This window comes from Diorhabda sublineata, chromosome 1 (assembly GCF_026230105.1).
Source record: "Diorhabda sublineata isolate icDioSubl1.1 chromosome 1, icDioSubl1.1, whole genome shotgun sequence".
NCBI lineage: Eukaryota > Metazoa > Arthropoda > Insecta > Coleoptera > Chrysomelidae > Diorhabda > Diorhabda sublineata.
In genome coordinates, this window is record NC_079474.1 from 40097506 (window position 1) to 40115682 (window position 18177).

Here is an 18177-nt window from a genome sequence, read left to right on the forward strand (position 1 = left end):
AAATCTACGTACTGCCACAATTTTTAACAAAATGAATTCTTTTGCTAAAAATCTGCAAAATAAATTTATTTAAATCTATCGTTATCCAATTTAATTTGTTGATTTTTTCCCATATCTCTTGTCGTTTCATTTCTTCAGCTGTATCCATTAGATTTTTTCCACTTTTGGCTGTGCAGGAAATAGTTATTCAAAGTTACCCATGAGCTGAACATATTGAAAATGTGCTGAGAATGGAAAATTTGCCTACTTTAATCCATGGATGATTCAACATAGTTATCATTTATTAAATTAACTGTGATAAAAATTTACCATATATATTTTATTCAATAATAACTCAATAAGTTGATTGAATGTATCTAAATTAGACCGCTAGAATAAAATGGACATATGGAAAGTGAATATTTTTATCAGTCAAGCATCAGATATCAGTGGAAAAGTGACGATTTTAATAAACAATGATAGTGAACATTCATCGTTCTATAGTTTCCGTTAAGTGTAGTTTTCCAATATGTTCTAGTTAATAGAATTATGGAATGTTTTAATATTTGGTGTCATAAAGGACTTTACAAGCTCAAACCACATACAAAGGTAAGATTTTTGATACACTATCCAGTAATAAACTAAAATTCAATCTTCGAATATAACACTATAAAAAATCATTTTATATCTAGAACCTCCATAATTAGAGAAGAAACTAATATTTTCTATGAAACAAGTATATATTATAGGTTCCTACTCTTCTATTATTTTCATTCCTACAAAATCTTCAAGATACATTTCAAGGAAAAATTTTGGAATTAAAATGTTTTTCACATGAAATTTTTAGGAAAAATATCTACTTAAGTAATTTTACGGTCTATTAGAATGATTTTTCATTATATGAACAATACAAATTATCTTGTTTGAGATCCTCATTCCTAAATACCTCTAAAGTAGAATGTATAAATTGAAAATACGAGGATATAATGAAAAATTCTTAGCCTACTATAGAACCAAACAAAATTTCAATGTCAAAATATTGTATTATTCAAGATATTATCCTCTTGATTGGATACATTCTTTACAGTGAACCTGAAACGTCTCTAGACTTTTAAAAAAATGTTTCTTCTTGCTCTGCAAACCAGACCTCCACAGCTTTTATTACCTCATCGTTGGAAGAAAATTCACGACCTTTTAAACTTTTTTTGAGTTGAGGAAAGAGATGATAGTCGGACGGAGCCAAATCTGGTGAATAAAGGGGGTGTTCTAGTGATTCAAACCCTAAATCACGAATTCTTTGCTAAACACTACTAAACACCTTTGGATAGCTTTCCGCGTCTTTTCTCTATAATTTTTTTCCCGTAGAGTAGTCAGTAATCGAATAGAAATCTCCAGCTATTGTTATACCCTTATCCAAAAAATCAATCATGATTACTCCAAGGCAATCCCAAAAAACTTAAGCAAGAACTTTTCCAGCAGATTTTTGGACAAAGTAAGCCAAAGTAAATAATTAAGAAAAAAGATGTCCACCGAAATTGTGAAAATCGGGAAACCTGTATCCAACTAAAAAGTTGAAAATAAGCTTAAAACAATAATGAATCAAAAATAGTAGTAGAGTGAAAAAAGCGTCAGGTGCTCGATGTACAAAACGACCGACACTTTTTTCACTATATTTACAGTAAAATTTTTATTACGATTGTTGATCTAGTACCTACATATTATGACACGAGGTCCTCCTTATTGAATTGTTGGATTCGTCTCGGGATAGAGGCTATTTATCTCAAGCTTCTATCGCATGACTACTTGTTGAATTCTCCATAATATTATTATTCGGTTGTGTGCATTAGACGGATAGATTCTATAAACCTGACAGCTCAATTTCTAAAGTCAATTTCCATTTTCAAATTCTTAGTGTGTGAGAACGTATACGAATCAAAACAGGTTGTCTCTTCAGTTAGTAGAAAACTTTCAATCGAATACATCAGTTAAATATTATTTGGAAAATAATTGAAATACTTTCATAGATTGTCCTGTACAATTAAGAGTTTTTATGTAATTTACTTTGATAATAGTGCTCGAATAATATCAATTGCGTAATGCTGTAGCTAGAAGTATAAAATAACTAAATTTTTCCACTGCAATATATATGTTAAGACTATTATTTATTTTACATCCATGTAATCTTAACCAAGAAAAAGTTGGAGAAAATTTTAATAAAATTTTTAACTGAACTATTCAAACTTGAGAAGCTAAATTCTCTTTCTACAATGCTTCATTATCTGTAGAGACTTTACTAAGTGCGATAAATACAAATTTTCTGCAGTTTGAATCGTTTGCAACAACTAAGTTATAGCCTTCAGTTTAAACAAACTTCAGTAGAAAAGTTTTCAGATCGTAAAAGCCGAATTTCGATATCAAAGAATCTGAGAAAATTCAGTTTGAAATCTACGAACTTTGTTTGAGGAACTTAATCAAATATCCACATCACTTTGTATCAAAATAGATTACACTGTCGAACTTTCTAATCTGTTAAGAGAAATTATATCGGATTATATTAAATAGAAATATCTCAAATAAAAGTCGTTAAGTGATTTATCATCGTTTTAACTATCAAAATATTTCGGTGACTACTATTTTTTTATTTTATGATGGAAAATATAAGAAACTATACCTTTAACATGTTTTTAATGTTTTATACTCTTAGATATAAAGTAACACCTAAACCCGTAGGCAGCAACAGATCACCACCATCAATAGCGATCTTGAGAATATCTGAGTGGAGTGTAAGCAGGTTGCTGTTTTCACAAAGAAGGCTAGTACTGTAGCTCATGATTTGGTCTTGTCTGGACATAAAATATCACCATCACCGCAAATTTACTTGTTGGGTGTTGATGTTGAAAGCAATATGTCCTGTCATAATCACGTGGTCGATTTAGCCAAGGTTGTTTCACAAATACTTGGAGTCCTCTTTAAAACCAAAACTATATACTTCCCAACAGCTTCCAATTCTCTACTAAGCCCAGATTCGCCCATCTTTGGAATATTGTTCGTACATCTTGAGCTCGAGTCCCAAGCATACCCTGAAGATGTTCGACTTAATACAAAAAAGAGCAATTCGGTTCATAGACGATCCAGAGTTGACTAGAAACTTGGACAACAGTCGCTGACCTGACTCTGTTTTACCGATACACCCATGACAGATACTTTTCCAAGCTGTCCAGCATAATACCACATAGAGCGGTATTTGCAATATCTACTCGACGGGCAGACGTGGCTCAAGAACATCGAGTTCACTTACAGACGCCCAGAACGTCAATTTATCAGGACATCTTTCTTTGGAGAAGTACGAGCCTGTGGAATGAGCTGCCAAGGCGTCTTTCCCGAACACTACAACCAACAGAAGTTCAAGACCAGTATCCACAAGTAGCAGGCTGGTACTACTGGGACTTTATACTCATTTTTTTACTATTCGCGAAGTGAAACAATCTTATCACTTATCATTGAGTTTTTCATCACCATTATATTGAGAAATTTGAAGGAACTTGAATTAAAATAACCCAATACAATTATTGCTAACTGATACTGATGCTTGTAATCAAACATTTAATTTTGTGAATTTTGTGTTTTGTCTTCCTGTATCAATAAACATATTACAATTGTTATCCAAGAGATTTTTCTCCTTTCGTTAGTTGAGGATATCTGGAAGAAATCAACACATTGCTATAAGCTCCAAAAATAAATAATAATAAATAAATAATGCAATCAAATTTCACATAGAATATTTACTTTGAAAAAATAAAGCCATTTAATTTTGTCAGATAATATTATTCACATCCGTTCAAGACATACTCGTTTAAATTAGAGAATTTATTCGTCATCTGTTTGAAGCATTCGCTTAAAGTATTGCTCATAATCTGGAACCCCTGAGCTGCAGCCTGATTTATTTCGTTACTCTGATTCACAAAGGTATTTCTTACAATCTGAAGGCATTCTCCAATGTTATCTGATGTAATTGCCTTACATTTTTCTGGAACTTTGTCGCTTATAGCTTCTACTGCATCAAAGTACGTTTTTATTTGCTGCAGCTGGTAATCGTTTATACAACTGGGTCTAGAAAAAGGATCAAACTGTTTGATTTTATCTACCAATTTTCTAGCACAATTTTGCAGCTTCTCGTCACCGTTACTAGACTGTAATAGAAAAAAAAAAAATAACTGTTGATGAAATGTGAAGAAACATCTTCTGGTATAAACTTCAAGGGCTATGTCGAATTAAACATTACACAATTTATAGATATGTATCTAGATGATATACTTTGATTAGACTGAAGAGAACTCGCATAATAATGCGATCTAAGTAAAAAACTTATTGATTAATCTTGGGCTTGATAGGGAAACAAATATATTTTTAAGTCAATATTGACGTAAATAGAAGTTGGTAATGATGGATGGAAAATATATAAAATCGTAATCAAAGACATAAGATAATAAATATTTATCTATATATCTAATACAAAATTTTTGGTGTAAAACATTGTCAACATAAAAGTGTAGTTCATTGATTTATTTAGTTGATTTGGAAGTTCCTCATGTATGACAATCGAAGTTTCTTTAAACATAAGTAATTTGAAATAAAACGGTGTTAACGTCTTCAAACCTTTTTCTATATTTTCAAATTCAGCTCAGAACAAACCTGATAAATAAGAAAACGTTTATAAATATGTTTAGTGAATCCCGCATTTCAACAATTTTACTAATCTCCGCTTTATATTTTCAACATTGTTTTAATATAATTTATAATTCAAAAACATCGATTAACTAAAGTGCTTTTATATATTTTTACCTGGATTGTAACAAACAATAGTATAAAGCTGGCCAGTACTAGTTTCTTCATATTAACAATATATCAGATGGCGGAATATACTTGAAAGCAATAGATTCCAAACGAGTAAAACTTATTATTGAAGTAATACCTTTTATTTTAAAAACTGCAGTTGACTATTTAATTATTTTTCAAATTAAAACAATTAAAATTAATGTCTCTGTACTGAAACAAATACGGTTAATTAGACACAGTTAACAAATGCATTAACGTCATTCAAGTTATTAACAAAAAATATCAATATTTTGATTATTAAATGCCTGAAGGACAAAACGAACAATGGACTAACAAGCGCTTTAATGAGCTGATCAAGCAGGTGCGTCAATTTGCGAAATATACAAATAAAAATATTTGGGATCATCACCTCCATTTATAATAATTTCCCCAATGAAAGCACATTTTTTTATTATAGCTTGAGATTTTCCAGAAGCTATTTCAAATTAAATTGACTCTTCAATCGGAATCCAAAATATTCAGCAAACCTGTTTTCAATTTTCCAACTCCATAATTTCTATGACAAAGGTTTATATAAAGTATCGTGAAGCAGAAACAAATAAATTCTGATACCTTCTTATTTGGATTTTTATTTTATTTCGAAAAACCTCGAATATTATGAAATTTAAATGAGTAAAATCTAAGGGATACCTTCATTTATTTTTATGAAAAGACTATAATAAATTTAAGAAAATATTTTAAACAATCTGATAGACATTTATATATATATATATATATATATATATATATATATATATATATATATGTATATATATATATAATTTCAACAATGAAACATTCAAAAAGTACAAAAAGTAATTCTCGGTTGCACCCCATCGACGTTTCATCTAGTTTCTATGCTAGCAATAGAAGAGCGTTACCTATATGCAAACAGCTTTTGCGCCTAGCCAAATGCTAAGTTTTCAAGGTTTTTCATAATGTATAAACAACACAAACTGCTATCATTATTTCAGTATGGAGCAATATTTTATGCTAATGTCAAAACTTCTGAAACTTATAAATAATAATAACATTAAAACCACGAATTTAGATAAATTATTGTGGTCTTTATTACTGAATATTTGTTTAGTTTGTTTTCCCTGATTATATTAATATGACAGGCATATGAATCACTGTCATATTTACCTGAAAAATGGAGTTTATTTTTAGATTAAGTTCACTGCTAAATTTAAACATATATTTGTTCCGTTCAAATCTGTTATAAAAATATACAGAGGGAAATTAATTTGGAATGAATTCAATGATTCAAATACAAAAATTATTGAAAATAAATACTCGGACCCCTTGATTAGTATTTCCCATCGCTATTTTTAAGATAAAATAATAATGTGTTTAAGGTATCATAATTTAGAAATGGTGTGGCATCGTTACGCATATAGGATTTTACGATGGGCCCAGAATAGGCCCAGACTTGGGCCAAGTATGTACAACTCTGGCTCTAGCTTAGAAGCCGTTTTTGGTACAGACTTGGTTGGACTCTGGGATGATAACAATGTCGCTCGCTTGGTTTGCAAACCTGAACCAGACCTGGTGGCCTAGATAAACCCAAGACTGGTCTGCAAACCTGGGCCAGGCTGGTTGCTTGTAAAAATAGATTTTCAATATATTGTTAATAAAATTATAGTTTTATAACAAATTTCTATTAAAGCACTCTACTAATCAATGTACATGAGAATATTAATTATACTATTTTTTAAGGTCTTATGCATAAAAGAATTTTATTCATTAAAAATTATTACATCTAATGTTAAGATATCTATTATGGATAAAATATTAAAACAAAACTTTATATAATTTTTTTGAGTTCTGCCAAGCCTGCCTGGCTATACGATGGCCAAGGTAAGTCTACATAGAGTTCAACCAGGATTGGGCCATTATTGGTTTGCTAAGGCCCAAGCTAAGCCCCTTTATTCACGTCTGGGGGGTTCTACATGGTTAATTATGTTAGATGACAACATTGTGATCATAATATCTATTTTTATGGGGTGTGTGAAATTGCACATAACTCCTAAATTACAAATTGTTATTACCTACCAATTACAGAAAACTAAAAAGTAACAAAGTTATGAAAAAAAGTGATTAAACAATTGGATTCAATTCTATCAAGAAAATTGACTATCTCACAATTTCTTTCGAACATTTCTAATGCATTGGGACGAAATTAATCTACACTTATCACTTAATCGTGTGCCCCAACACGAATTTTGACAACTTTGTTTCAAAGTGTTCTTGTGAAAGAAGTTTAATGGATTGAATTATGGGAATCTGTGTATCCAATCAAAAGTTCCTCTCTTACATATTCATCTTCTTGGGAAAATAGTTAACAGATACTTATAATATAGGAACCAAATGTCCTTGTCAATAGCATGTACGTGGCAAGGAAATTGAACTCACTTTTAGGATAAACTTTGATTATAAATCAGAATCTTCTCTATAAAAATGCTATTCAGTTGTTTAATAATTTGTTCATGTTACTACATAATCTATATTTCAGGATTGTTAGTTTGTGAGTATACAATCTGATTTGAGATGTCGTATTACTGACGACTGGCAAATTTCAACATCATTAGATACATACCTGATAAAGGGTAGGTTCGGATTTCCTTGAACAAACAGTACATTTTTTCAAATTATTGTTTATAACTACACTGTATTCATATAAAACTGTGAAACTATATAGAAACGAATTCATATTCTATAAAATATATCAAAAAATATTGTGGGTGATATATTTTAGAGAAGAGATATTCACAACATCAAAGTTTTCTCCATCTTTCCACTTCATGCAACCACTTTAGAAGTGGAAATATGTCAATATAACTTTGAATAGCAGTTCTTAATAATCAATATCAAACTTTTTGTAATGATCACAAAGGTAATCGCGCCTCTAGTATAGATAGAAAACTAAAAAAATATTTGGAGTTTGCTCAGTAAAAAAATTTCGTAACGCCATTCGTATTCAAGATACAGGGCATTGAAGAAAAAATAATTTTACGATTTCGCCCCAACTACTGGAAACATTGTATTGATACATCCAATGAATTTGTTTTTATATCTGACTCTCATAAAGGGCGCTAGTCACACGGGTCGTACCCAATAGTATTGAATATAACTTTTTATTTAATTAGATTTATCAAGCAAAATTTTATATGAACTTAAACATCATTTAATTTTACTCCATAAAGATACTCTCGATAAAACTCGATACTGTGTACCGATTTAGGAATATTTTGATTTGAAAATTATGAAGAAATAACAATAATTTGATAATAATGTATTCCATTGATGGAAACCAAACTGTTCTTAGAACTGGAAAACTGTTGCTGGAACTAGAAAACTGTTATTCATTGATAATTACGACGTTGAGTCAGTAATAATTACATTTCTGAAACCTTGTTATTTGTTAAATTAGATATTTTCAAACAAAATGTACTCAAAATACACATACATGTTATTAACCTTAGGTGAGTGTTTAGGAAACTCAACTCTTGTTTAGATAATTAATGGATTCTTTAGAAAAAAATTTTATCAAGAGTACCTTTTTGGTGTAAAATTAAGATTTTTAAATTAACTCAATAAATCTAATATTGTAAAAGTTACCTAGCACCCTCTATGAGAGTCAGACAGAAATACAAATTTATTGGATGTATCAGCTTCCCAAACATATTTGTATAAAATTGCAGTACAATGTTTCCAGTAGTAAAATCGAGAACAAATTTTTTAATGAGCAAATCCCAAATATTTTTCAGTTTCCTATCTATCCTAGAGACCTTTTTTGATGCACCCTGTATAGTAGCAAATATCTGATATTTCTATCAAGTTCATATTCGCATATTCCTATATAAACACAATTGTTACGTAGGATGTTTATGTGTTATGAAATACGTTTATCCTGAATTGAATTACAGTTGTTAGAGTTATAAGCAGACGAGGTTACATTCTCAATAAAAAGGGGTTGGAGACGGACTAACCTCCAAGACCCTTGTGTAATTACTCAGGGCAAATCGGCCAAAATAAATAATCATAATAGATCACCTTGTTGGATGTTATTGCAGGCCTTCAAATTTATTGTATATAGTTTCTAATATCAAAAAGCTTTTAAAGAAATAATATAAATATAGCGAGAATAATTCAGAAATCAGTTGTTTCAAAAGGAGGCTGAATATTCTGTTCCCAAAGTCTACAAAAAAAATATTCCAATTTTTATATCAATATAGTCATAAAAAAACGATAAAAAACGAGGAGAAGATAATTAACGATGATAGACAAAACGGTGAAGCTTTAACATAATATCTGGAGACTCTATTTCGATAATTTCCTTTTGCATTATTCACTGAGGAGAGAAAGAGATAACTAGCTTCCTTAATACACCATTTCAAATTGAAATCTTCACTGTAGACTCAAAACCAGTGGAATAGAAAAGATCACAATGAATGGAGTGAATATTTAAAAAGCACCGGGATTAAATCTAATTATCGGAAAAATAATACCAGAACGGCGTTAAGGTTAATATTGAATGTTACATTGTAACCAAATCACTCGTTCTACCTTACCAAACCTCTCATTGAGATTATTTAATACAAATTTGTTATCTTTTCCACATATCACATTACTCAATAAGTCGTGTGACTAACTAAGAAAAACGCATAGCCAGTGGTCACTTGGGAACAGATCTTGTGTGCAGTTCGTTCAATTTAACAATCGTTGCCATCGACTGAATCGGTGCAGTTATTTTTAGTAGTATTCGCTATTGATTGTCTCTCCCTTTTATAGATAGTCGATGAACAATATTCCATGCGCATTCTAAAGCCAAAACCTTCCCAGCTGTTGGACCCTTCGAGAGGGTTTCACCGGGCTGCAGTCTCTCAGATGATGATCGTTTTGATTCCAGAGTGCAGAGAGCAAAAAATCTTATTTATTACGTGGAAACATGGTCAAAAACACTGCTCTGAATCATCAACGCGTCGATGTTTTTAATCGACTATGAGTAAACTGGGCACCCACTTTGACAAAAAGGTTTTTTATTGTCAAATGTTCATGCATAATTGTAAACACACCACCTTCTGATATATTTACAGCCTCAGTTTTCTCACAAAATTTCAATTTACGATTAGACATAACCAATATAACCAAACTTTTTTGATGTTTTCTGGAGTAATCACCTCAATTGGACGACCAGAACGTTCACCATCATCGGTGTCTGTACGACCACGTTTAAATTCAGCAAACCAATAACAAATGGTTCTTTTCGATAGAGCCAAGTCCGGATAACACTTTTGAAGCCATTGCTGAGCTTGTACAATGGCAGCGCCATCTGTGTGACAGTTACACGATTTATTGAGCGATGTTATATCTCACCAAACCAAACCATTACTTCCATCTATCATTAATAGTCCAATATCAACTTTTTCAATCAAATCAAGTATAATTACTGTGTGGTAAATTATTTCAATAACATCATTTGACAATGAACTTCAAACACTTTCTTCTTTCAATACGTCAGTGAAATAAGTTCACCTCATAGTGAAATTAATCTTCATATATGATATATTAAGTGAAGTAGTAGCAAAATTATTTTCGCGTGGAAATTATGATGCTTATTTAAATTAATTATTGTGGCCAAAATAAACTTTTTTGGTCGTTCTGAAATATTGATACCAAAAATACATGGATTTCAAGCATGTTCTACGTTTGGAACGGATTCAAATAATCAAATCCAGATTATGTTACGAGATTGCGGATTCATTCAAAAACAAACAAACTTCGGTTTAAAGCGGAATGAAGTGACTAAAAGAGGGCAAAAATTATTTATAATTCCAAATCAATTGGTAATATCATTCAGAAGTCTTTAAAAACAGATGATTATTCTTTTGTGGAGCTCTCGCCACAAATTGAAAATTCTTTATATTATTATGAACAAAAATCATAAAGTGATTACTTGTACTATCGTAAAAATTAAATCGTACATTAACATCTTAATTTTCGATATTAAATTTTTGAAAGTTCAACATCTTGCAAAAAGTGTTGTATTGACACTTTTCTGGACAAATATACATACACTTCGGTATAGGTATTTATTCTAATATTATATACAAGTTTTTTAAATTCATATATCAATAATTCCACTGTAAATAGTATATGTTATGGAAAAAAGTGAAACCTAAATGATTAAAAAAGTTTTTCCAACAGCACAATAAAGTATAATTCAAAGAAACGCGTTTATAACTAACTTTCATATGAGGTTGTAGCTAAAAATCTTGGAAAACTATGATTTATATTCAAAGTTAGGTAACGAGTAAAACTATTAATCTAATAAATTTTATTTTCCGTTTATGTCGGAAGTACCCTCGCAATTTTGTTTTTTATGTTATTGAAGCAAGGAAAAAATGATTTATATCACTTAAACAAGTTGATTTTGGTAAATAATTTCGCATATGTACTAGGACTGAAACAAAAGACGTACCTTCACTGAGGTCTTATACTCAAATAGAAGAATCTACTTCAGGAACTGGAAGTATCTCCTTATGACATAAGTCCCGTGCCCAAACAAATAAGAAAGACATCTAATAGATATAGAAAAACTGCTATGGCCTCAGTTATAACTTTGTCGCTATATAATAACTACCTTATTGAAGCAATTACAAAGAAAATTGAAAAGTTGAATACGAAAAGATAGGAAATCCAAGCAAAAGAGAAGTAATATTGAAAAATAAAAAAACCAAGACCAGAAACACTGAAGGGACTGAAGGTGAAGAATGTATGCAAATTAAGATAGAGAATCAGATGCCCCATAGGAAGAGAACCTCTTGCCACTACCGATACAAGGTATTTATTTTGGCAGGAACTTGATTGTCAAACCGTATATTCGAATTTTCTTACAAGGCTTACCATAATTGGTAAGAAAGATTCATAAATGTTCGCTGTTGAATAATGAATAATGTACCGACAATATGTCATCATTGCTGGTAGTAGATAGATATACTGGATTTTTCCAATTACGACTAAAATTAATAAAGATATTCCATATTTCCTAAATTTTCCCCTCATTTTCAAAAGATATGATAATATGACAGTAATCAATTTCAGTGGTGCAATGATTAATTTTAACGAAGTTAATATATAATATTATGTATTTTTGCGTAAATTACTATTCATTCTATTTTCACATAAAAGTTTCCAAAACTGCATATTTAAAACTATTAGAAAAATTAATCAGAGCTGCAGCTCGTTAATTTTTTAACAGATAATGCAGGTCTCTAAGAGAAAACAATTGAATTAAATATCTTGAACTCCTGAAAGTACCAGTGTGATTTTCTATAGTACAGTTATTCAATAGTTGTATTACATTCTGAAACAATCTAATTATAAAAAGCTGACTACCGTGATCACCATATATTTCATACCTCAAGAATTTTTTCCAAATTTATTCTAATCTGAGCTCAAGTACATCGTTAATAATAATCATTGGCACGAAGTAGTGAGGTTAAATTATGTATGCTTCTTAAACATGAAGGTTGGCATACAGGGAGATCATAAATTCGTTATTACTAGCAGTGAAATGAAAATATATATATGCATCCACAGTAGAAGTTCATCTCTATGATTTGTTGAACTTATCTTGCAAAGCTTATTTAGTAAACCACATTGTGCAGCTTCTGTTAACTCATTTCCCCATTATTCACTATTTGAATACTCATTATCATGCTATCAATATATCAGCTCTCTTTTCTTTTGTTTTAAATATCATAAAATTCTGAAACTAATTGAAAAGTTGAACATTCGTGTGAAGAGTCCGACGCTACGCGGTCTTTTCGGGAAATGTCTGTCCGTTTATGACCCTGAGTACTTCACATTTGAAATAGTATGAATGATCAGATTCTAGCCTAACCTTGAGTTTTTATATGAATTGAAAGTGAAATTAATTATCTACCCATCTAATAAAATCCAAAATAACTAAAACTATCCACCCAATAAAATGCCAAATTCAGGATATTTGGGCAAGAGTGTTTGCAGTACTTTCAAAGAATATGGAAATAAGATTAGTCACCTGAAATTTTCACAGTAGCTCACAAGAAACCTCACAATTAACGGTCACTGTTTGTAAGGTGGGTGGTTTAAAACTGGAATGTTGTACTTGACTAGAGACCTCTTGACGGACAGGACAAAATGAGGCACCAGTTTTTGCACACATTCTTCGCATGTTAAAATTTTCATGTGTAATTTAATCTACACATTCTTTGTCAATTCCTACAGATTCGGTAATCGCACAAAATACTCAGTCGACGGTTAGATCTAACAAGATATTTTGATCAGTTTTTGACGTGGAAAAGCAATCCAAACGTGAATCATCTTCAACATCTCAAAAAAACGCTTGAAGCACTAGAAAACATTTGCCATACTGTTGATTCAATAAATTAGGAGCCTCAGTTGCAGTGGTTCCAAGTTTCATGTGAAATTTCACTAGAATTTGTTGCTCTATATATGATTATTTTTGCATCAAAACATAAAAAACCAGCCCCTATACAAACGAAGATAACGGCTACACTGGTTTGTCCACAGACACGGTAGACATCGCATTCAAACAGTAGGCTTCAGGCTAAACAGGTGACCTTCCCATACGTTCCAACACATGTTTGCTGTATTCATTTGTCACAATAAATATATAATTTTCAATATTTGGAAAAAGAATTAACTAAAACATAAACATAAATCTGTGTTACTAATGTAGTATGCGACAAACAATTTGTGTTGTAGATTTTCACAAACTATTTATGAAAAAATATTTGGGAAAGTTTGCTAATAACAATTCTAGATCATCCAATATCAATTTTGGAATTCGAAATAAATAATGTGAAGAGCTGAAACTTTGTTTCGAACTGCTCTTTATAAAAATTCCTCGATATTTTAATTTATTTTCCATTATTTATTCCTAGTTTCCATATCTACAGCTATCTTGACTATATTTAGTTACTTTTCGTATATTCTATTTATTTAATTTAAGATATAATTAAATCACAAAGTACATAAAATAAGTTCACTGGGCAAATATTTGTTGTTAATTTGCGATAACCAAGTCTACATAGTGTAAAGGCAGCGGAATGGTTTAATTAAAAATGATGAATGTGAGTTAATTCAAACATTATTCGGTACATTAAATCCATATAAATGCTCGCCTTCGTCGACATATATAGCCCTTACTTATTTCTATATTCCCAAAGGGTGTTTATTTCTTTTATAAGTACGCCTTTTATTGTTTTCTCACGTTTTTTCACCATTCTGTATTTCCTGAATTCAAAACACGCTTGTTATTTTCTATAAATATCTATTTGTGGACATAATGCGTAGTGAGGTAATAGTTCGAAAAAGGCAACTGAAACCTTCCTTTTCAATATTTTCTGCTACTCGTTCACTGGATAATGCCTTTCTACTTATTATCGCAGTCATTTATTGAATTTTGATGTTTAAGGAGGGTCGGTCAGTATAATGGAAGTCGTTTTATATATTTATTTTAAAATTTTATTTTAAAAAATCTTGGTTTATATTGAAAACACGTCAAATATGATTCAAGAAGATTTTATAGAGAATTTTCATCCCTACCTTGTTTTTGTTTTATACTATTTTACCCCATTTTGTTGTGTTTATAAAATATTTCTATTTTTAGAGTAGTTTCTGACTATTTTTGCCCGAAATTCTTTCAGTATAAATTTCTCAAATATATGTTGATATTAACTTCATCGAAAAATTCAGTATTGAGGGTATTCTCTTTTGAACCTCAATCTACATACACATTTCAATTAACTAATAATAGATATCCAAGTCAAACAAGAAGCATGTACTTGACGACTTTACGTGTATTCCACAAAGTTTTGGTAATGGTAACTTTTATAAAATTATTGACTAGTTAGTAAACTGATTATTACAATGGACGAAGAATGAACGTTTTTATAATATTATTACTCTCTTATAAATGTCAATTCACGCTTCTTTTGTCACACTTTATTCAACTTACTTTTTTACTTTGTCTATCTATTTATTCGACTGTTTAGATAGAATTTTCTAATCAAATTTTCATTACCTTTTAGTCTACTTCACTTGAAACTTCGTACACGTTTTTACTGTTGATGAAAATACTTGATTCAATAAAGAATTGGGTAAAACATTTAAAAGTATCGTGTGAATCGATTAACTTAATTAATATGGGAAACAAAATGTTTTAGAAGTTTTAGATCAAACTTAACATTTCACTAATATACGGCGATACGAGAAGCATAGAAAATTTACAAGTTCACTACAAAAAACTTTCATCTAATTTAAAAATGATGGATAAAACGACGAAAAATTTTTTATATTTTATATTAAATTTCTAGCTATTTAATATTATTAATAAGATCAAAAATGCGTTGACTGTTGATTATTATTAAGCAGTCAAATGCTCGTAAGCTCAAGTCTCATTGGAAAATGAGCAATTTTTACTTTTTTCATTCCGTTATAGTAGTTTTAATCAAATTAGCTTGATCTTACAAATTTTTATATATACAGCAGTGCCAAAAAGGCCATTTCTTCTTAGATCTTCCTTTTTTATCCCCCTTCTCCTGCTCTTAAGAACATTCTCAGTTTTGTATTATTTATTCAGGTCAAGTGTCAAGGTCAATCTAACCGATTGCGTCCTTAATACCTGGGTAATTGATGGGTTGATCGTAGACAGACATTATTTCTTAATTTGTTATTTTCCAGACCCCTTCGTTAGATTGAATTCCCCCAAAAATATTTCTCAATATTCCAATTTCCTACACATCCAATCCATTTGCAGCTTCTTTAGATAATATCCGTAGATTGGACGAAAAACTCTAGTCTCCGGAAAACAATGCTGATATTTTGGTTTTGTGGCTCCTCCTCCTTTGCTTCCATATCTCACTCTTTTTTCCACCTCTTGTATCTCTTTATCTTTGGTTCTAATTGTTACCCCCAGATATTCCAATTGGGTTACCACTTCTAAACAGTATTATTTCCCAATATTCACTCCTATTGGTACGTTGATTGTTTATCGTTATTGATTCCTCTTGATTACCGTATATTTCATTACCTGCTTATTATATGTAGCTTATGTTCTATTGTTCTTACTTCTAAACTAACCAGAATGTTGAGCATTTCAATTTTTCTTATAGTTAGTTCGTACCATATGTAGATTTATAGTTTCTGTAGTATTAATATGACATTTTCTAATATTATGTCGAACAACGAAAACGAGAGTGGGTCACCATGTATTAATTCTCTACATTGAAAGCTTCCATTATACTGATATCTTACTTATAGTTATCTCCAAAGTTATGCTTACTTACTTGTTTACTTTAATTGGTATTTCAAGGAACTTCATAGCTTCATACAACTTTGATCTAATAACATGTGAGTTTTTACTTTGAAACTATTTTGGACGTTGGAAAACTGGAAAGGATAAGTTGAAAAAATATATTGTGAACATATTGGAACTACTACTTTGTAATAACTAGCTGAAGATATCTCTGGTGAGTACTGTTAAAACTCATTGTCATGGATAATAACTAGATGGACAAAGTGATAATATGAAGTTACTAGAGACACTACTCAAATAATAAGAAGAAACTCGGAGCTATTCAACAAAAATGTTTTCTAATGTTAAAAAGTTTTATATCTACTTCTTTGATGTTGTTTTAATTATAAATAGAAGGTCTTTGTATTGTGACACATTTTCCAACTTCAATGACTCTAAATATATACTAAAATCAACTTTACGATCTGATAAAACTTACCCTTAATTCAAGATTAGTAATAATTATCTGTTCTCTAAAATTTAATACGTAAACTTCGATACTAATTCTTTTTTTTTTGTTCCAGAATCCAATAGCTCTATGTACATTAGGAATCGGCGCTACATTTGGTGAATCAATCCTTCAGGATTTACCGAGAGACAGCACAGTCGTTACTCAAACAACCTGCGAGCTTTTAAGGGTTGAACAGCACGACTTTCGGCTAATTTGGGAGGTAAGAAGCCGTTTAGATAGCAGACGTGACAGTCGATTCCAATGAATAAATTAAATTTCATGTTTCATTTTTACTCTTTTATTGGATGGTTTTTTATCGAAGCGAGCAAACGACCTTTTAGGATTTTTTGTTAGCTAAAATACGTCTAATTATACAGAGAGAAAAAAATTAAATATTGGATAAACTCAAAATTTTTTGTATTATTATTTTATGATTTAGGTATATTTTGATTTTGAAGTACTAGAAATAATTTTCAGAATGTTTCATCTTATTTCACCTATTGTATGCCGGAATTCTAATAGAATTTCAATAGAAAATGATTGAATCAATCAATAATATAAAAAGTCGGAGCACATCTAATTCTCGAGTTGATCCTACTCTTTCATATCTCACCGTGTAAAGCGTTAAAATAAATATTTAAATTATAGCGATAAGTCATACATGTTTCTAAATTCATGAGACAAAATTTAGGAGGTGATTGCTTGTATGAAATTAATATGGGCTTTCCTATAACAAAATTTCCTCAACCCAACCCTTTCCGAGATATCACCCTTAAAAGGTGGTGACTAAAATTGAGTTTTTTTTTAAATTTCAGTGAAGCTAGAAATTTGATATTCTGTAATTTTCGTGCACTAGCAAATGACTAATCCCAAGTATTTTTCATTGTTTCATGTAAACATGTTTTATTTTAAAATTTTTTCCCAAAACCATTAGCTGCTGAGAAATAAAATAAATACCATCATTTATAAGTTTTTTAATAAATTAAGTGAAAACCAGTAAAGATGTGAAATGTAATACGACTCATATCAATTCCTGGAAATGGCCACCTCTAGCCAATATACATGAACGTAGCCTACGTGTCATGGATTACCGTTCCCATTCAAAGATTTGAGGTGTATTTCGCTATATGGTTATGATTCTTTAAATCGTTGATATCAACTATGGGTGTCATGTATACTAATGTTTGAAGGTAACCCCATAAACAGAAATCATAAGGTATTAACTCTGGAGATCGAGGAGGCCAATGTTGAGGCCCCTCTCGACCAATCCTACGAATATGGAATATGTTGTATCTTAATACTGCCTAGCAGTCCGACTGAAGTCTACTGGAACACCATCGTGCTTGAACCACATGTTTTGTCTTCTTCTAGCATTCCTGTTTTAGAAACATTTCTTACTATCATTATTATGTAGTAGGGAGCCAGAAAGTAATGTCGATTCTGCGTATGTCAATATTTGATTACCGTTTGTCACTCATAGAGTAAATCGTGTCAAAGAAATATG

At 30.7% G+C, this 18177-nt stretch overlaps 2 protein-coding genes across 2 annotated transcripts in view; one reads left to right on the forward strand and one right to left on the reverse strand.

The window, feature by feature from the left end:
- The window catches only part of LOC130446450 (rap guanine nucleotide exchange factor 4), a 281452-nt gene that overhangs the window by 188336 nt on the left and 74939 nt on the right, over positions 1-18177 (forward strand). The window contains exon 4 of the mRNA XM_056782724.1: positions 16747-16893. Within this exon, the coding sequence (XP_056638702.1) occupies positions 16747-16893 (147 nt within the window). The remainder of the gene's footprint in view (positions 1-16746; positions 16894-18177) is intronic.
- LOC130446474 (uncharacterized) lies at positions 3742-4963 on the reverse strand. The gene is made up of 2 exons (XM_056782755.1): positions 4822-4963; positions 3742-4169 (listed from the first exon to the last, which is right to left on the reverse strand). Exons 1-2 carry the CDS (start codon positions 4870-4872, stop codon positions 3804-3806), a joined length of 417 nt encoding a protein of 138 aa, XP_056638733.1. The 5' UTR covers positions 4873-4963; the 3' UTR covers positions 3742-3803.

Coding starts and splice junctions, on each gene's coding strand:
- LOC130446474 (XM_056782755.1), bottom strand. CDS start 4,872: ATGAAGAAACTAGTACTGGCCAGCTTTATACTATTGTTTGTTACAATC. Junction 4,170..4,821: donor TATTGTTTGTTACAATCCAG/GTAAAAATATAT, acceptor TTTCTATTACAG/TCTAGTAACGGTGACGAGAA.